Source organism: Clinocottus analis, unplaced genomic scaffold, assembly GCF_023055335.1.
Source record: "Clinocottus analis isolate CAN_PGR_092001 unplaced genomic scaffold, fCliAna1.0.p SCAF_12, whole genome shotgun sequence".
In the NCBI taxonomy this organism is placed as follows: Eukaryota; Metazoa; Chordata; class Actinopteri; order Perciformes; family Cottidae; genus Clinocottus; species Clinocottus analis.
The window spans coordinates 11,115,596-11,136,626 of record NW_027175843.1 but is presented as its reverse complement, the minus strand read 5'-3'; the positions used below and the strand labels follow the sequence as shown (position 1 = coordinate 11,136,626).

Sequence of the window (21,031 nt, the reverse complement as noted above, 5' to 3'; positions counted from 1 at the left end):
AATGTATCTTCAAACATTATCACAAGTGAAGGTCGCTATTAGAAATCAGCTGCTTTTGAAAATTAAATGTCTCTCTCATGCTCAATTTAATCAGTGAGTACATTTGCACTCACGCTCTTCTTCATGTTTTCTGTGCTCCACAGCAAAGCGGGCATCAGTGAGATGTTTGAGGGCCACCATGGGCCCATTACAGGGATAAACTGCCACACAGCTGCAGGGCCTCTGGACTTCTCCCACCTGTTTGTCACCTCTTCTTTCGACTGGACTGTCAAGCTGTGGAGCACCAAGGTTAGAGAAGTTCAACAAAACCTCAGGATTATTTGATCTGGCTGCAAAGACCTATCTGCGTGTTGGAAAAGGTTTCCTCCGTCTGCGTGTCTTGTGCCTCTACATGGTTCCATATAATCCAGATTTTGTTCATTTTTAACTGCACTATATAGTTCAGGCTAATAGTGTTTCTTGTCATGTTGATTCTAGACAGTTTACCCCGAATATGTAATTTGTTCCCCCTAATTTAACAAGCATAAGATTCTTCACAGTCAATATAAGATCCATGAGGATTCAATCTGTAAAATTATGCTTGTTAATATTTTTTCATCTTTCTTTCTCCTCAAATATATCTGCAGAACAACAAGCCTCTCTACTCATTTGAAGATAACTCGGATTACGTGTACGATGTCATGTGGTCTCCGACTCACCCTGCTCTGTTTGCTTGTGTGGACGGAGTGGGTCATCTGGACCTGTGGAACCTCAACAACGACACTGAGGTATTACCGTCCTACCAACAGCACACATATATTCATCCACACTCTAATCTCAAACATCTATCCACTTTTTTTATTACTGAATAGAATTTAAGTGGAAGCAGCATAGAGGCTGCAGACCATGTTTCTGCCCTTCTAAGTGGTATTTCATGGTGTTGTTGTTTTAGGTTCCTACCGCCAGCGCTACTGTAGAGGGTAACCCGGCTCTCAACCGGGTCAGATGGGCTCATTCTGGCAAAGAGATCGCTGTGGGAGACTCTGATGGACGAGTTCTTGTGTATGATGTTGGAGAGGTAAGCAAGGATGAAGTGTTTTTTAGTCATAATTACCCAGCCGTGTTGTTTAAGACATGATTCAGCATCAGTGATTAATTACATATGGCTCGTGGACTCAAACGGTTTGAGAATTTGATTGAGCCATCGTCCATGAATAAGCATGTAGAGCATTAACAGTGATCTTGTGCCGCTGCAAAAACCCGTATTTCAGTTGTTGTTTTGATTATTCTGTTGTGCACCTCCCCCACAGCAAACTGCGGTTCCACGTAACGATGAGTGGACCCGTTTTGTTCGCACGCTGGCAGAGATCAACGAGAACAGAGATGATGCAGAGGAGCTGGCAGCTCAGCGCCTGGCTGCCTGATTTACTCGCCACGGAGGCGATGTTTATGGGACCAGTGGCGCGCTTGTTAACATCAGCCCTGTTTTTGATGGAAGAAAAAGATGTGGAAACATGAATTTTTGATCGTGAAGAAGTATGGACATTCTTAGATTTCTTAGACAAATCTGCCTTCTCAGTTAGCTGGACAGTAACCAGCCTTTCTTGCATAACACAAGCAATGAGGCTAATGACCTCAAACACTAACATGAAGCCATATTCACAAAACACAAACCAGTTGTCCTTTTTTTTTTTTTTTTTTTTTTTTTTAAACCAGATGCCTTAAACTTTAATTTTGATTGTAAAATCCTACCCGTCTTCATTTCGGGCCCATAATGAGTCTAGTTTGGAGTTCCTGAATCCAAATAGGCAACACTCATAGCTGAGTTCCATTTCCACCAAAGTTGTAGTAAAGCAATCACATCTTTAAAAACTTCTTATAACTGTAGAATCATGTTGTCATCTCCGTTCCTTTTAGACTTGTTTTTGTTAAAATACTGAAATGTCCAAAATCCAGATGTCTTTCTACTTTCTATATTGGTCTACACTGCACCGGTTGTCACTTATTCAGTCCAGCTGGTTAGACTGGACATAGTTGAAATATCCTCAATTTCTCAGAAGGTGATCACGTATGCTGTAACTGCTCAGTGATGTATGTTGACAGGATCTGAACCGATTGTTTTGTTGCCTGAAGCATCTCAAAGTTTGGTGTCAAAAATGAGAATGTACTTTTCACAGAAATGAACAGTTTGAATGATTTATTTCAATAAAATACAATAAATACAATTAAATATTTTTCTGAGTTTCAGGTCATGATTTCAAAATAAACACTTTTTGAAAGCATCTGTACATTCTTGTGTCTCTTAAGTTTCACTGACACATGCACACCAAAGCTATAGCACACCAGAAAACGCAGTTACAATCCTTCGTCATGCCATAATGTCCCTCTGTAGAGGAGTACAATATGTACAGTGGAGTGGTACAAGCTATGCAAAGAAAATGCAATAAAGCCATACTCATGCAGCATTCAAAGTAGGACGGCTGTTCAAATTCCTTAAATGTCTCAATAAAACCTTTTTGGAGTAAACGTTTGACCGGAGGAGCATGCGGTCACTATGAGTGACGCTTTATGAAGCCTGTGGCTCTGCTTTGGACTCCGCTGGCGCCTCTCCAGAAGGCTTGAACTTGGGCAGGTGCAGACCAAACTTTCTCTCTACGCCAGCAAAAGTGGCAGCAGCTAAATGGTAGCCGCCCACGTGGTCGGCAGTCACAGAGGGATGGTCCTCGATTGTAGGTTTGGGAGTGGGCCCAGAGCCGGCAGGACGACTGAGGAGAGAGCCAGGTTAGCCTCAGATGCCATTCTCAGCAAAGACATAAGGTATGCACTTGTGCAAACAGGGTCAAAGCACTTACTTTCCGCCAAAGTCCAGGTACAACCATCTCTGTAACAGTTCATAGGTCACCAGGGTTACACCAAACTGCGGTGAAGATCTTAAGACGCGAGCTAATGGAATATAGAATTGAAGACTTTAATGTGGGATTTCACATTCTCGCAGTGCCTTCGAGACAATTACAGCCACCACGGCGAGCCTCGTTTCCAAGTCATGGAACCACTTATAGGACGGTGGGGTGTATGTGTGCATGTGTGCATTTACCTCCTGCGCCCTTCCAAAATGCCTGGAAACCTTCCTCCCTGAGGATCTTCCTAAAGCAGTCGATGACTCCGCTGTATGAGGTCTGGCCTGCTCGGGCCGCCACCTGGAGCCGGGTCTTGATGACATCGGCAGGGGTCACCAGCGAAGCCGCCGGCACACCTTCGGAGATGTTTCATAACAGACATAATGAAGCGCTTTCACTATGCACAGATGGGTGTCACATCCTGACATCCCTGCTGCAGCATCATGCAGGGCTTGAAATAGGTATTGTATAGAGTGATATGACAAAAGCATGTATAAGCACTGTATATGTTCATTATATACACATGACATGTATTGAATGTCTGTCCATCGGGGAAGGAGGATCCTATTTCCTTGTTCTCCTGAAGGTTTCTTCCTTTTTTCTCCCAGTGAAAGGGAATTTTTGGGGGAGTTTTTCCTGAACCGATGTGCGGTCCCGGGACAGAGGATGTCATATGTGTACAGATTGTAAAGCCCACTAAGGCAAATTTGTAATTTGTTATTTTGGGCTTTACAAAATAAACTGAATGGAATTTTATTTAATTTATATGCAGCGGGGGCATTGTGAGATTCAACGGATGGGAGGATACCAAAATGCATTTTTCGGAGCTGAAAAAGTGGCACATCTCTGAATTAATCTTGGATGTCTACAGACGCTGAGCTTTCCTGATGTTTGTTACCTGCAATAGCTCCAGCAGTGAGCAGCTGTAATGCCCCCAGACTTCCGTCCTCATCTGCCAATTTTGCCTTGGTGTGGGCATAAACAGGAAAGTAGATGGCGGAGAAGGGGATGTCACGCAGGAAGCATGCTTTGGCTCCCTAACGGAGAAAAAAAACAACATTTAAATATTATATATACAGAGTCACAGTCAGTCATGGACAGAGGCAATGGTAGAGGAGGTTTGTCTTGGGGATTAAGTGGTCTGGGGGCCGTCGTATTCAACCTACAGGGAGCTTTTAGTGTGATGATGGAGCCAAAGAGCCCCCAGGGAGAGGTCCATCCGACACGCACGCACACACGCACGTACGTACGCACGCACACACACGCACACACACACACACACCCACACACACACAGACCCTTGCCATGGACCTGGTGTGCTAGGTCCTTCTGCCAAGAGGAAGTCAGCTTTTCTTTTTTTCTGACAAGCCACACACTGTCTGCTACTCATTAAAATATGGAGCATGAGCACATGACTAGTAAACCCACAAGGATCTGGAAAAGAAGCAGTAGCAAAGCATAATCCCTCACTAATTTGCTGTTGGTTGTTGGCCACAGTTTGTATGTTCATAAGCTGTTTTAGAAAATTGCAAACAGTCAGCAAAAGGGTTGTTTGATCTTCGAATTTGTGATTCTGACCTCCATTATGTCTGTATACACACACAAATGTTTGTACAAATACAAGAGTATTTCATCTGTGTATCGTTACAGGAAAAAACATCTTAATACAAAATTGCGTAAAGTAAAGTACATTTACTTAAGTACTGTATTTTACATGAGTATGTCCTTTGACGTTATTTTATCATGCTAACATTATAGTTCTTACTCCCCTTCATGTGCAGTATTTGACAGCTACAGTGCTTTATTCTTTCTTATATTCAGATTTTTCTATAAACATAATAAAGCATTGATAAAGGTAAAGCACTATTATCAATGATGCAATAAATATAATTTACAATAATATAACACTCGCATACAATGATAAATTATCCTGATAATGCTTCTCTATTTGTTTCTTTATTTGTGACTAGGTGCAGTCACATTTCAATATTCCACCTGAAATGTTTAGTTGGTTAATCACAATCATATCAACCTGCAACTATTTTAATTCCATTTATTGTTTATGTATTTTTCAACCCAAAAACTAAATTCACTAATTCCACCATTATTATGAGGATGTATTGTGCTGTCCTTTGTTTTATGTAAAAGTAAATGTAATCTCTTTCTCTAAAAAAATAAAAAATACCACTTTTGGCTTTACTGAAACTTTAATGGGCATTTTTCACTTAATTATTGGTAGATTAACGTCTGAAAACATCTTCCATTGTTACTATATACATTGAAGTGAACAATAACTTTTCAGTATTGTCTCTCAGGAAGATAAGACCTTTCACTGCCCTTGTACGACGGTTAACAGAGGTTGATGCCGCAGACGTCACAGTGCTGCGGAGGTGCTGACCTACCTTGTAGAGGCCAAAGAAGCCCAGTTCTCTCACAACACTCAGAGCTTTGACCCTGGGGCCTGTGGTGATCTCTCCAGCCACCTGCAGGCGGATCTTAACTATCTCCAGAGGATTGGTGAAAATCACCTGGGAAGCTCCAGCCTGCAGGATGCAACAGGACAAAGACACAGTCGATGAGTGTTTTACATGCAAAAATGTAAGTTTCAAAGATTGGTTGAACTTACACACCTGAGGGGTGAACTTTGGGTGAAAATGTAATTATGCGTAAGCACTTCTCCCAATGAGAAGTTTTCTAATTATCTTAGTGAACTTCTGCTCAAAAGGCACTTTTCCCCCTGATTTTATATTGTTTGAGTGGCCTTGACAGGAGGAAGAAAGCGCAAGCATTGATAGAGGAACAACTGGGGTCAGAGTAGAGCAGGCAGAGGGTGAGGAGAAGCCCCGGCTCATGGTTGGGAGGCTCTGACCCTGGCAACAGCCCTCTGCCCCCTCGCCTCCCCTGAGGCACCTCCTGTGGCAGGGTGAGCGGCCCAGCCTGGCCTCGCCCTGCACACTTCCCCAATTCAGCCCCATTCCCATGGGAGAGAGCGCTGAATCGCCCGGACGGCTCGGAGCCCGGGCAAGCATTGCCCTAAAGGCATGACACCCTCTGACTCGGGCACATTTATCACACTCCCCAAATCTAATCAGGCCCCAGGATGGCTGCTGGTGACATTCAGGGCAGGGGTCTTATCTGTAAACATCCGAACTAAGGTCTAAAAAAAGCTCTGTCGCATTTAGTCATTTTCAAAGAGGAGGGGGAATATCCGCTGCTCTGAAGATTGATGCATTCGTCCCATCTCTTTTATCTTCTCCAGTTCTCTTCTCTGACAGAAGCGATAAACTACTAAGCCGCCAGAGTAACTAGCATTTTTTGCTTTTTTTAAATAACAAACAAATACATATGTATATAGTGACCATGCAAGCCATGGATGGGATGTATCCTGAGCAGCTAACATTGTGTATTGGAAACATGCTCGTTGTCCTGTGTGGGGACCTGCACTGTGACCACACCTCAGGTATGTACTGCGTTGTCAAACTCAATCACACTGAGCTAAACCCAGCTTCATCTAGGAACCTCCAGGGCCTCTTCCTACAATTACACCCTGACAGGGGTCACGACCCCGCAGACCCCGCTCCTCTGTGAGCAACCTGCGGGCTCTACTGCGAGGCCGGCCTGTTTCACTTCAGCCGGTGGAGAGGCAGAGTGAAGGAATTACATATTTAATCTAGTAATCTATGTAAAATGCTATTACATTACAATATGGCCAAGATGTAAAAACAAAAAGGCTGAATTCAGAGAATTCAGGAACAAAGGTTAACTTCTGTATGCATGTAGAATATCAAACAGATTATCTGACGTGAAGCTGAATAATCATAAACTCTCACACAATCTAGATGAACTGTGCCAGTAACACGGGATTACTGGTGGAATGTTTAAATGAGAAGCATGTGAAAAAAACAAACAAACAAATGTGGTGAAAATGTGCCAGATAAAACACAAAAAAAATCAGTTCACTTGACTGGTATGATTTTATGATGAAAACCATTTGAAGGTCCATCATCAACATGAACACACAACAATTAAGTCTTTTGTGTAGTCAGTGGTGGATGGTATTGTAAACATTTCATCCACCACTGAATATATGGTCATTAGAGTTTGCCTTATAACAAAGAGCTATGTAGTCGTGAAGGATACATTTATATCATGATGCTAAACATCCAAAATGTAGTATTTAAAGTGCTTTCATAAAGTTTGATTTATCCTGTACTTACTGATGAACTACATTATTTATCCATCTTATATGTGAACGAGCAAGTTGGATATCCACTTTTAAAAATATAGGAGTTACATTAGTGGGAGCAATTAAATTAAATAGTATTAGTAAGATGAAATGTCCAATATTTACACACATTAACCACATAAAATCATGTAGGTGTTCCTTTACTTGTTTTTCAGTTGATCTACTGACTAAATTTAAAAAAAAGATCACTAAAGTAATGCTTACACATGCTCCAGAGAGAATCTCTGCAGGCAGAGGGATGGTATTATCTTCTGTGGTGAACTTGTCCCTGACAAAATCATTCATCTGGAAAAAAGAAAGAGAGAAGAAGACATCAAGAATAAAAGGCAGATGAAACACAATCCCAATCTTGATAGCAGGGCATTAATGTTAACTTGTGGTTGCAGTCACATCTTGATTGCGAAGAGTGCGCTTCTTCTGCACTCTATGCATGTTTTTCATTCAGTGAGTCATTTGAAGCAACTTTTTGAACACTCGGAGCTACACAGGGGAATGACTTGCCGTGAGTTTGATAGCTTTCTCCGGGGCAACACCGATGAGCTGCGGGAGTAGACCTGCAAAATATTATTCATAGATATCATTAGAATACCTGACTGAGAGAAAGACAAAGCCTGACTCCAAATGAATGCACGTTTTTTGGGGGTCTTTTTTTCTCCTTTGTTGAATGGATACATCTACTGACAGCAAGAACAATGTAAGCTGCAGGGTTCTCTTGAGCGTAAAACAAACCCATAAATATTTACAGATGTGGCTGATACATCTGATGCGCTACGACACAAAGGTCCTATTGAAAGTGAACAAAAGTCCAAAAATATGACACTGCTGGTGCGCATGGGATCAGCATTGTTGAAGCCTGATCCCACTGTTGGTGGGGAACAGAGAGAGCTGTGTGGCCACGGACAAGATCGGGGGGAGGCCGGGTGCTACGGCGGCGATAACCGCCATACTGTTTCACCGTCTGTCCTTCATCAAGCCAGATAAACTTCTGAAGGAGCTGCTGAATGACTGCTGCTGGTATGCGGCCAGAAAACCGCCGAGCGTGTCTGTCTCTGAGTCAATCACCCTCTTATCATGTGCAAGAGAGGAGGAAGGAAGGCAGAGGGAAGCAGATCAGTGCAACAAAGAGCTGCAGTGGTGGAGGTAGCAGTAGATGGCAGTCTTGACTTCCTTCATATGAGCAGCCCCAGGGTAGAAGTGTTGTATATCACAAGCCATCAGCACCATAATCACACACCAGGGCAGAGGCAGATCAGACACTGCTGCTACATGAATTCTGCTGGTCATTTTCCTCGGGGAGCTCTCCCTGGTATTGAGATAATGCAAACGCGACCCCTGGGTGTTGCTTTATTCACTGCTGAACAGGGAGGGCAAAGGTTTCTGGTATCAATTAGCAAAGCATGCTGCTGATATTAGCACACGGACATCCCCTAATGCTTTCCCATCAGAGGTTTTTTTTCTTTAGCCATAGAGAGCCTTATGTTGGCGTGCACACAGATTTCCTTTTTTACGCACGATAAGATCTGTAAAGGATTACCTCTGTAAAATCCGAAGAAGCCCTCATAACGAAACACTTTCTTTGCACAGTCAAAGCTGTTCTTGTACATCAGTTCTCCTACGAAGGAGCCTGTGGAGCGTTGGTTCTGCATACGCGTCTTCACCAGGTCGATGGGGTACACAGCCGTGGCACCGGTCGCTACAAAACACAAATATTTGTCACTGGCTGAAATCTTTGTTCTGTTTTTTAAACAAGGTTTTGGCAGAATTTCTGAGTATCTCAAAAACATGTTACAAATTATGTTATTACAAATGTATCATCTCGTATGGCTTACCTAGAAACATATTTACAACTGTAAAGATGAGGGCAATAACTAATCATTATTATTTTCCTGACTGATTAAATGTCAGAAAATAGTTTAAAATGCTCATTATATTTTCCAAGGTGGCATCTTTGAATTCTTTGCTTTGTCAAACCGACAGTCTAATGGCCAAAGATAAACAATTTACTTCATGAATGACATAGAACAGCAACAAGTCCTCGCATCTGAGAAATTAATATCTGGCCATTTTGCTTGAATAAAGACTTAAACGATCAGGTTAAGTTATTAAGTAATTAATACATTTTCTGTTGATCGATTAACAGATTAGATTTTCTGTTCAGCTCCTGGACCGTTCTCTTGTTGCATGTAATCTGTCACCCCAATGAATTTGTTATTGTCATACACAATAGGGTTGTACAACAATAATTCTTCAGCTATCTTTGGGGAGGGTACATTTAATGGTGACTGAGAAATTAATAGAAGTGTGTTTGTGTCTAAACTCTAAACAAACTGTTATAAAGCTCAGAGGAGGAAGTCTGGTAACTGGGGAAACTGTTAAGCTTGGCAGCAAGTTGCAGTAAACCCCTGCTCTCAGCTTTACTTGCCTAGTCTTGTCTGACATCAAAGGCTGCTGTAATGACTCGTATCTCAAACATGCAAACAGCTCCGTCAGCATGGAGGGAGGGTTAGAAACAGCTCATTATCGACCGCATCACCATGAGCCTTATGATTTTTAGCTCTTTTTGACCTTGCCTGAATTGGCCACTGGCGAATGAGGATTAATACATCCTTGCGTGTTTTGGGGACAGCACACACACACACACACACACACACACACACACACACACACACACACACACACACACACACGTACACACGCACACACAGGATCAGAGTGTGTTCCTATCTGAGGTGCAGTTATGTCAGACTTCCTTGTATCAGTTCCTTCCAGTGTAATTAGATGGAGAATTCCAGAGAGTGCAGTTACGGAAGATTTGTGTCATTCCAAAGCTCCGACTCCAACGACAGCCTGGAGCCACTGGAGGCACGGCAGCACAATGCCGGAGCCTCACATCACAAACCCTCTCCCATGCAGCACAATGGCCGGCCCGGGGCTTCAACGCGCCAGTCTGGTCGGCTAAGGTTACCCCTCAGGCGGGCCGGGTGCTCCGCCGCAGACATGTCACTCACCTCCAGCGATTGAGCCCAGACCAAACCTGTAGGCTGACTCTGCAGCCTGGAGCCAGGCGGGCCGAGACGTTTCGTGAGGGTGCTGTATAGGAGAAAAAGACACCAGTGGTTAAATGAATCTGGAGAAAGACGAGGGGGGATCAGAACACTGACCATGAGTCGGCCGGCTATTAAACTATAGCAGACTACTCAACAACGGAGGAAGGCGATGGAATGCGGATATGACATATAATGTCTAATTCATCATCAGCCAGTATTAAATGTCATAGACTGACCAGCTCTGATACAGTAAATGACTGTGTGAACCTCGAGCTAAGTTTCCACACATGGTACATGTGGGAGGCTGAAAGCTAAAGGTCTTCTTTTATTTTTACAACAAAGTATAATTTCTCTCTTATCTACTTGATCTCTGGATTGGCGTTTGATGTTGAAAGTGGAGCCCCTTTGTTTTCTCTGTGGTGTAGGGGAACAGATTAGCCCTACAAGCCTTTTCCATGTACAGATAAGTATCTACATGAATATTACACAGTTTGAGTGAGACTGTTAAAGTATGTGTGTGAGCAGCGCTGCAGGTTGAGGCGGCGAGTAACTTCTCCCAGACCAGATGTGAGGGGAGTAGAGCAGATCAGGCTTTTCCTCTTCCCAGATGCTTCCACCAAGGGTTGCATGCTAACAGGATCGAGGTCTTGATGAAAGGGTTTAAAAAATTAGCCTACTTCCACTAAAGGGCAGGCCTGGGAATTGCAGCATCCCCCCTCCCCAAAGGAATCAAATACCAGACCTCTGAGTGTGAGTCCCAGGAGCATGAGTGGCCTGAAAGCTCTGACCACGGCCTGATATAGAGCCGTCTTATCCGGTGCAGGCAGGAACTATTTTGTCCTCCCAAATCCACCTTGACTCCCACTCTCCTCCTGCCATTAGTAGACTTTTATAAAGGCTCATGAAACTCCTCAAGCCCCACACTGATAAAAGCCTCTTATTAGCTTCTCAGATGTGTGATTGCAGCTCATGTGTATGTGCAGCTATCCTGAATAAAAGGTGGGAAGAGCCTTTCATGGAGAGCTGCAACGCAACAATCCATTCCTCTTCTATAACTATAATTGGCATACTTTTATCTAGGAGTTAAAGTAATGCACTTCACAAGGGAAGAAAAACATGGGCACTCTGCTAATTCAGCGAGTGAACATTCTCCCTTTTTAGCTCCTTTCTGAGAAGGAAGCAGAGTGAGAAGGGGAAAAGGCTTTGATAAAAGGCAGGAGGATGTGAGGGGCATTAGAGGAGTCAATCAGGCTACCTGTCTCTGGGCCTCTGCTAGGTGGTATGGCATGGCTCCTTCCTCCAACGGGGCTATCCTCTCAATGTCTGCATGGTTCAGCCGCCTTAACACAAATCAGCGGGGATGGAGTTAGGCCGGGAAAAAGCAGAGAGCCCTGCATCTCCTGTGAGCAGTCAGTGATGTAAGATTTTCCACAGACCTTTTTACTGGCATATAACTTAAAGTTACTGCACCTTTAATTTAAGCTTATTTAAGAAAAAAACAGACAAACAAAGCTGGATGAGTGCCTGTGGCTCAAAAAGTAAATTAAGGTGTTTTGTAACTGTTCGAGACACAAACATTCCCCGCGGACCTGACGAACCATAAAGTCTGTGTCCGTGTTGTGTGTTTGTCTTGTTAATCAGCCACTGGAGACACTGTTGTTGAACTGAATGAGCAATAACGTTATTTTTATAGCCAATAAACAGACCTGCAACATATTATTCCATTCATGGTAGTGGAATAAAAAACAAAAAAAAGTTGTTCATGTTGAACATGTTGAATATGAGGAACAGCAGCAGTACCTACCCGGGAGATTGCATGGACAAGAGTGGAAAAGATAACTAAGTAACTTCAATTTCCTGCTGGATTTTGCTTTCAATGCATACAGTTTTGTCTTTGTTTAAACACTTTAAAAGTGTCCTTACCCAGACTTTTACTGAGCAACAAGGAACCACAAATATATTTTAAAAAGTATGAGTCTGAAACAAATTACCAATATGTGGTCATAATCATTCAAACACAACAGTTCTAGTTGTTAAAAAAATTCCACTATTTATCCACACAAATACAGCACCCTTACCCAGTTTGAGAGTGGAGACCAACGAGCTGGTACAGGATGTCAATCTCCATTGGAGTGATTTGACCAAACTTATTTGCACCATGAACAAACTCCTCTACAAGGCAATAAAGAGAAGAAGAAATGAATGGGTGGAAACAAGACTTTAAAAAAAATGGGGGATTAGCCACTTCAGGTATTTTCTACACCAGGCTAGTATCAAATAGTATTTGCAAATACTGTCCCTTGGTATTTCTGTCAACATGTCCTCATACTTAAACAGCAGAATGGGTTGATTGCCAATGACTCCCAAAATGACGTATGACTGCTGGAGAGTACCAGCAACAGGCGCACGCTGTGAAACAGACGATCTATAGGACAAGTGCGGTCTGGCTATTGTAGATGCTTGCTGACAAACAGGATCCTGAAAGACATTACCGAGAAATATTTAAAACTATTACCTCGGTTCTGTCTTTGCCTGAAGTACAATAACTGAGCATGCATTCTCTCAGCAGCACCTTGCATCACTCTTTTATATGTGCTTAATATTCAGTTCTTTACTGTTGCCTGCTGAGAGGCTCCATTACCATCAGGTGGTCTTTCTAATGGTAGCTGTTAAAGAAGGGAAACGAGTTAGTTGTTCGCTTCCCCCACAAAGACTTTCCTGTCAGAACCAAGGATTGCAACCTTTGGATACAAGCCTGCTTCTCTGTTCTCAAGTACTGCAATGAAATATGTTTCTGTGACTGACAGATGACTTTTGAATGCTGCTTTATACTCAATCTGATTTGTTTGCTAATACAAATAATATGTATTTGCAAATACTATTTGCCCAAAAGTTTTTCTTGAAGCCAAAAACCATGGGGAGAAGGTAGGGGAACAACAGTCTACAGTGTGCATCTCAATGGGAAACACAATTAGGAGTAGATGTCACTGGCAGTACCACTACAAGTTACACAGGGCAATATGTAGGAGGTGATCTGATTACCAGGTTAAAAATGTTCATTTACCTTAGTAATTTAGTGCTACAGTAAATGTTCCCTGTGTGTTCTCTCACACCACTCTGTCAAGAAAGTTAAGACATCATCGCACAGCTACATTTCATATCACATGTGACACATGACTCATTTCAGTGATGTAGGAAGTGTCTCAGTTGTACCTTTGGTAACAAGTGTGTCTTTGTGAGTGCCAGCGAGGGTGCTGTAAATCTTGCGGATCAGCTCCATGTTGTTGAGGAGAGCGTTGAAGGCATTGAAGTAGGAGAAGCTCACCATGTGGGAGGTGCTACCTCCTGCCGCCTGGAGAAAGATACAAAGTCTGCCATTGCTTCTGCATGAGAAAGTTTCGTCCTTATCTGCAGTGCTTTAATATATACATTACTAGTATGGATGTCCAAGTGAGCTGACTCAATGGATCCTAATAAAAGCTCCGGGGGAAAAAATGTGATTTGTGATATTGGGAATTATCAATAAAATTGACTTGATATAACCTTTTACTTTCTTGTAAATATGTTTTGCATACTTTGCGGCCACTTGGGGGCAGTGAAAACAAGCTGTGAACACAATATTGACATATCACTTGTTAAGTTAATGTTGCACATCCAGAAGTTGCAGGGTCTTTTATACATTTAGGGTTGTATTTCTGGAGACTTGACAAATGAAAGCCTAATATTGAGCCCCTTTTAGCCCTGTTTTTAGTCTCCACGAACTCCTCAGAAAAATGAATGTCTCTTTAGCTGTTAAATGCTCCACTATGTTCCTCAGCCATTCGGTAACTATGTCTGTCTCCTGCTGAGCAGTGGGTCTAGCTTTTTTGCAGAAAACAGTAGACGGCTGTGGCCAAAAACGTTTTGTGCACAAGACAGCTAGACAATGGGCTGAAACTGGCTATATAAAGCTATGTATTATAAAAAATATTGATTGCAGCGCCTTTAAATGTTTAGCAACCGGTGTTAGTCTTAAACTTACGGAAACTAGGTTTTCCTCTACAAATGGAGTCAGCATGTGGTGTCTGATGGTGGCCATGATGTCGCTAAAGTCCAAGGCAGCGATCGTGCCACTTTTGTTCTTGTCTTTTTGTGCAAACGCCTGGCGGGCATGCTCCAACTGCAGCTCCTGCAGCAGCACACACAAAGAGAGCGGGTCAAGCTGTTAGCTGACAAAAGAGGCAAAGAATGTGCTCCTATGATGAGGAGCATCACATTACAAGGGCACAGAGAAATATAACTTTTAGAGGATGAAAGTGTAATAATGTCAGTGTTGGAAGGATGTGAAAGTCATTAGATGTGACATTGTCAGACATTGGCTTTCGTAATCACCCCCGTCTCTCTGGAGACTAATGGAAACCATGTCCCAAGAAGTCTGATCTCGTAGTCAAGCCTTGAGGTTGGTGGGGTGGCCGGCAGGTGTGTCGGCAAGAAGATGATTCAATATGACAACCACGCAATCAGATGGGGATGCAGGGGGAGGCCGGTCTCGAGTCGACGTCTGCTGTGAGAGCTCATCGCATAGGATCACAGAGCAACGTCACTGCAATATTCCGCTGTTACTCCATCTTTATACTCTGGCTCTGCGAACTTCATCGGTGGATTGTTGCTGGAGATTATTCCTCACATTGTTTGCTGATTATACTGTTGAAACTCATAATGATACTTTGTCGCCTCACAAAACGTATACTTTTTCAAACTTACAAGCGCTCTACCTTGTCTGCCAAATGCCGCAACAACCACAAGGTGGAAGCCAAGACTGTTTGAAAAACAAACAATCAAATCTACACGTAGATCTGTACTGTTTTGTATTTTCTGTAATGCTCAGTTACAATAAATTAAATGTGCTTGGACATGACAGAAAAACAAGACAATAATAATTCCTGATGTTATTTAAATTCTGCACAAACAAGAGTCTTTGGCGTAGCGGAGGGAAGCCCTAGTCAGGTTTGATAAACCACAAAGTGCTCTGAGGGATCCCACACTGCAGCACAGCCTGTCTAACTCTCAGACCACCCAGCTTCTGCCTGAGACCACAGCCCTCGACTCCAAATCAGGTTCCTCCCTGACCATACTGCTGCTGCTGATTTAACAACACAGAGGTCTCTGGGAGATACAGTGAGTTACAGGGAGATACAGGCAATAACCAATAAAGCACAACAACAACGTTAAGTGCCCTAATGGCAAACTTGGCAACCGGAAACCACGAAAGCAAATGAAGAGATGAAACACTTAAGATGCAACTTCACATTATCTTGAGAGATCATATATGGCCTGCAGTTGACATTACGTCATTTCCATTTGTACCTCGGCGGGATGAAAAGGCCTCACTGAGCGATGAAGGTGGTCATTATGAGTGGTTTTACATTTGCTGATGCGCTAAGATGTTGGGGAAAAAAACTGAAAAATACATTCGGTGTGCTGTCTATATATATCTTTTCACATGTTGCATTTACATAGAAAACTGTTTATCTGTAGCTCCTCTTGTGAGCTACCGAGGTCAATTAATTCACACCATACTAAGAGGTAAAGTTGTCAGCAATAAAAACTAGCCCCAAAACATATCCCTATCCTCCTTTTCATCAAGGAAGTGGTTTGGCCACTAAGTTCTACTTTATCTCACTTGGTCAGTCGGATGCATCTAAAATCAAATACATACCTGGAGAAACTGGGTGAACTCTGTGTAACTGAGATTCTTGCTTCTTTCATGGCCAAAGTGTAGCCTGATGAACTCACAGTCCCAGTTGAAGGGGATGTGGTGGTGCACTGTGGTCTGGCTGAAGATGTCACGCACATTCTCTGCAAGAGTGAGACATGAGTAAGCAATAACAGGAGACAGAGGGGAAAAAACATGCAAGATGCAATTGTAACATCCATCTCACGTCCTCATTCCATTTGTAGGGAACCTCGTTAAAGTAGAGGGAAGAGTCCATTTGGACTGCAAAGCTGAATAGGCTGCTTGACAGTCTCACTTCTTTTACATTTTGAGGGTTTTGAGTCCATCCAGGAAATTGTCTGTATAAGCACTGCCCTCAATTTCAGTCGGCTTTATGGAGGCCCATTGCGCAGAGTACAGCAGCAGCTTCTTTGTAAGAATTGGTATCTCTTAGTTTATGACGAGCTGGATTCATTTTTCTGCTTGTCAGATTGAGCTGGTTATAATGTGATGTTCGGAAAGCTTGCCTGCTATCTTGCCCTGAGATGAGACTTGCTGCTAGCATATGTAATACATAGAAAATACATGGCTGCTGCTACATTTATTGGCAACACATGCAGGATAGCACTTGCAACCCACAACATTTAATGACACACTTAAACGTGCCTTGAACCCTCTTTTTGCAGTAGATTTTAGGACTTTTCCACCATCAGTGTTTTCTGTTACTTTTTAACGTTAAATACTTTTTCATTATCATTGTCAACATCTTTAGTCAAACCAGTAGTTTAAACTGCACTGTATGTACATAACATGATGCGTAGTCCCCTGTATTTAAGAATGACACCCCCACACCAGCGTGCACCACGATGTACATACCAAATGAGATGTTTCCTGTGCCAGTCTTGTCAAACAACTGAAAGGCAACTATGAACAGGGCATCCGGGGCGCATAGAACTGATTCAAAGGCCTGAAACTCCTGGAAAGAGATCAGTCTGTTTGGATAAGAAAAAAAGAGTGCGATCTGAAAATAATATCTTTGACAAAATTACCACCAAGAAATGCTGGAAAAAAACATGTACACAGATATAAATACGGACTGACAAAAGGACAGAAAGCAAATGTAGTAATGTGATCCTAAAATTATGTTTCAGCAAACCTTCAAAGTTCTTTCTTGACCTTCAAAATAGCATTTGAGAAAACAATTTTACCAATAACAAAGTAGATTTAGCAGCTATTCTAAAGCTTTCAATCATTTCACAAGATCTTCATCAGCAAAAGGAGTATGCCCAGTTGTCAAGGAAACTGTAGACGTTCAGGTTTTCATTTTTTGTCCATGTTCTGCTTCAAAGAACTATTATTAACAATAGACTACAATTTATTTGTTACATCTGGACCTTCTTTTTTCATATTTTCAGCTGTCTGTGCAACACAGTGGAAACCTAACACTCTTAATTAAAGGTAAATGCACGAGCAGCTAGAATCAGGGACTTCAGATACATTTTTGCTTATCTATCACTGTTTTTTATATCGATCCGCTAGATCTAAAACTGACTGATAAAGACACTGCTTTACTCTGTAAACATCATCGAGTGTAATCATTGACAGGCTCTTTGGCTCATACTACACATGTTGGTGGCACAGTGCTTCAGTAACGCTGGGATGAAAACTGATCTTAAAATGACCTTAAAAGTAAATCGCTGCTTGATCATGTCAATCCAAATGGTTTGTTGACTCTAAAGAGCCTGGTGAAACAGAAATACATTATTCGCTTTGTGGTAAATACCCCTACAGCTAAATGTATAGTTCTAAATAGATGGAAGTCAAAGGGGCAGATAAGGTGTTGACCGATACACCAGTTTATTGGTGCAATACATGTACATCAATTTGTGGCACAAGTTCAAGAATCAAAAGGACCTATAATTGCATAATTTAAGTACATTAACACAACATAATCCTCACATAGCAGCTAAAATCACACTGCACTGCTTTCGTCTTAAGAAATAATGCCCATTCATGTGCAGTAGTGTTGTGCTGACAGCATGTAATCTGCAAATGCTCCCTTAAGCAACTGCTCTCAAGACAACAAACCATGACATTTACATTTATATACATTTAGGTAGCAGTGGCGGCCTCCAATGACAAAACTGCTGCAACTGCTGGGGAAATGTCAAGATGATGGAAAAATCGTATTGCTTACCAAAACTATTTATTGAAGCTGACACTGGCAATTTGGTTGTGAGGAAACCTGCACCCTGAGAATACTAATAAAAAAATGTCTACAAAACATTTGTAGAGGAAATACAGACATACCATATTAACATGTCTATACATCAACAGAGGACTTCCACAGCTACATTGATTACATCTCTGGGGGCACTTACCCATCTTTAGTAGTGTCAGCCACTCCAGCTATCAGCTCCACAGTTTTGTGATTGTGCTGAGGCTGTGTATGTAGACCCAGGTAACTCTGTACAAAGTCTCTTGGGGTCATGTAACGCTCTCCATCCTCCACCACACTGGCATACTACAGGCGAGACAGACACAGAGCTGTAAACAATGTGGATGTCTCATATGTGGGTTTGGATTACAAATCCAGAGGGTAAAATGTCCATTGTGTGCATAGAGAGAAATAGTAGGACTGAGTACTGCGAGCGAGAAAAAACATCCGATATTTGATAAATCCACAAGTCTGTTTTTTGCAGGTCTCTCGAATGGAATAACAATAAGGTGTTTGTGTACAGTTTTTTTTTATACCACATACAGGTCTCAGTTTATTGGCGCTACACAATATTTTTAATTTATACAATGCTCTATTGCATTCCATCAAATGAAAAATGCATTGAAAAGCAACAGTCTCTTTCAAATCATTGTCCTCATTTGACTAAAGAGATACATTTCCTTGCACTCAATAAGAACATAACCATCTCATTAACAGATGAAGATATCCACTTAGATTTAAAAAGAAAAACAATTGATACACAACATAACATAAAATATAGGTGGTGCATGTTGTGCCATACAGTTTCCTGTAATATATGACATGATTAGATGATAGGGGACCAGTATTTAACTGTGTTTTACCTGTATTTAGTCAGGGAAGTGCATACTGTTACACTCATTCAAACCTGAAAGCTGCTTAGTACAGTTTGGGGGTTCAGGGTCTCTGGACACTGAACTAAATTGGACCTTCGAATCACAAGCCCACTAATCTAACCTTGAGGCCGCAACTTCCAAAACTGAGACAAAATCATAAACAATTTTTGGGGCTGCTCTAGTGATTTAAATGCATGCAACAATTAAGGCGCTTCTTCACAGTAATGTAAAACTCCAGTGAGTCCAATAATAACATGAGTCATAGATTTGCAGTGACCTGAAACAGAAACCAGAGACTGCAGCTCCTGTCTTAAAGAGATACTTGGTATAAACGTTACAGAAAACTTTTCGACATTTAACACATTTCCGTTGTCTCACGGTATAAATTGCCATAACGCCCAAACCAAATTGTAATTTAAGAAATGAAATATGCACTGACAGTCAATATCAAGCGTTGTGAACTTGAACTTGAGTGAAGCAACAACATGCACAGCAAACACAGAGCTGTGCTTATCATGAGACCTCATTCTGGCTTTAAGACGTATGGTCATTTATAGAGCTTGGGTTGGGTTTCAAGTTGGAACAGAGATAGCTTTGGAAACACTAGCGCCACATGAACTGGCAACAGAAAGGCCACGCTCATGGGTCTGAGCCAAGCTTAGATAGAGAGAGCAGGAGATAAACAGAGAGAGTGTGGGAGGAGACCTTCACGCCAAGTGTTTTCAGGGCTACAATTCAATGCACTCTGCTGAATTAAGTGAAAATATTAATTCCAAGCAATTTATTGCCACATTACTCCATCACATGATTGTGTATCCATTTACCCTCACAGTAGGCCTCAAGTAGTTCTTAATCAAATTATACAGGCAGTCAGAATAAGCTTCCAGCAATTAACTCTTCCACCTGAATATGCATTACAAATTAAGCAGCCTTCTTAATGTGGAGTCAAGAGGATCATAAGGCAACTTGTACCTCAAACATAGTCCCTACTTTCAGGAACAACTTACTACTCAATATAAGACTTTTTAGGGTAAACAAGCTGACACAATAATGACAGAGACTTGTTTCTTTGAAAGGTAGCAGAAAGCGTGCGATGACATGCTGAAGAGCAGAAAACACATGAAGAATTAAGCAAGGGAGAGATTATCTGCTGAAGCAGATCCAAAATTAGTCAAAGTATTTGTGTGACCTTTACTGAACTATTTATCCTAATGGACACCACACAGACACAACTTAATGAATATAACTCATTAGTAAGACTGTAACACAGTTTCTGTATGAAGGCTATATAGGAGTTGTTGTCGACATGTTTTGGTTACTGTGAGTAACACTCTTACCTTCAGAAAAATAGTCTTCAAGCCATGGGGATCGGCTCTCTTTGTTGCTTGCACCTACAACACACAAGTTGGAATTTGTTAGAAAGAAAACTCAGTCTGATTATTACAATGGTGACTACAATTAATAATACTATACCAGTGTTCAGTATGTTTGTTACTTAAATAAGAATGAATTTTCATGCTGTCCCAGTTTCGCTGTGATTTTCTTAGCAATCGATCATAGACGGATGTAAAAACCACTAAACCACCACATGAAAATCACCGTAAATAAAACCTCTTCAAGCCAAATATTTTTCATAAACAAACGCAATAGAGGAAATCAATTACAGTTGTCTCTGCGAGGCCGGCAGAGATGCACCTATGTAAAGCAGCAGAAATACAAGGGCGGGGGACTCCGCTGCATTTGAGAACATATCTTAAAACCCACGCGTCCGCACAGACATGCTGTCCTCCGTATCCGACGGCCGGTTTTCTGCCTTTAAAAGGAATATCTGATAAGAAATATCGACGGAGTCACCTTGACCGCCATGCTGGGAGTGACGTCAGCTGCAGAGAACTAGCGCAGGCGCTGGGCAGGAGGAGGATGCAGCGGGCATGACAGGACCGCCGAGGTCTGAGGCACCAAATATATATTTAGCCAAGTATTGTCCTTTTCGGACTCCAGGGCGGTATGTCGTCCAAGGAGCCGCCGAGAGACAGAGAGACTCTGATCAGGAGATGTGTGCTGCAGCGTTTCC

General features: G+C 42.1%; 2 protein-coding genes across 5 annotated transcripts in view; one reads left to right on the top strand and one right to left on the bottom strand.

Moving 5' to 3' along the window:
- The window catches only part of LOC137782474 (dynein, cytoplasmic 1, intermediate chain 2a), a 17,570-nt gene extending 15,357 nt beyond the window's left edge, over nt 1-2,213 (top strand). For all 4 annotated transcript variants that reach the window (XM_068571766.1, XM_068571765.1, XM_068571767.1 and 1 more), the window contains 4 exons: nt 144-288; nt 627-767; nt 932-1,057; nt 1,290-2,213. In XM_068571766.1, coding sequence (XP_068427867.1) covers nt 144-288; nt 627-767; nt 932-1,057; nt 1,290-1,403 — 526 coding nt within the window. In that variant the 3' untranslated portion in view covers nt 1,404-2,213. The remainder of the gene's footprint in view (nt 1-143; nt 289-626; nt 768-931; nt 1,058-1,289) is intronic.
- On the bottom strand, nt 2,133-21,031 carry slc25a12 (solute carrier family 25 member 12). Its single transcript, XM_068571764.1, has 18 exons — nt 20,812-21,031; nt 20,295-20,348; nt 18,246-18,388; nt 16,741-16,856; nt 15,868-16,007; nt 14,191-14,337; nt 13,383-13,521; nt 12,248-12,341; nt 11,425-11,509; nt 10,131-10,212; nt 8,657-8,815; nt 7,624-7,676; nt 7,327-7,407; nt 5,279-5,419; nt 3,775-3,913; nt 3,074-3,232; nt 2,832-2,922; nt 2,133-2,744 (listed from the first exon to the last, which is right to left on the bottom strand). The coding sequence occupies exons 1-18, from the start codon at nt 20,821-20,823 to the stop codon at nt 2,546-2,548; spliced, it is 2,034 nt and encodes a 677-aa protein (XP_068427865.1). The 5' UTR covers nt 20,824-21,031; the 3' UTR covers nt 2,133-2,545.

Coding starts and splice junctions, on each gene's coding strand:
- slc25a12 (XM_068571764.1), bottom strand. Junction 18,389..20,294: donor TGAAGACTATTTTTCTGAAG/GTAAGAGTGTTA, acceptor TCTCGCCTGTAG/TATGCCAGTGTGGTGGAGGA. Junction 12,342..13,382: donor AGACACACTTGTTACCAAAG/GTACAACTGAGA, acceptor ATTGCCTTGTAG/AGGAGTTTGTTCATGGTGCA.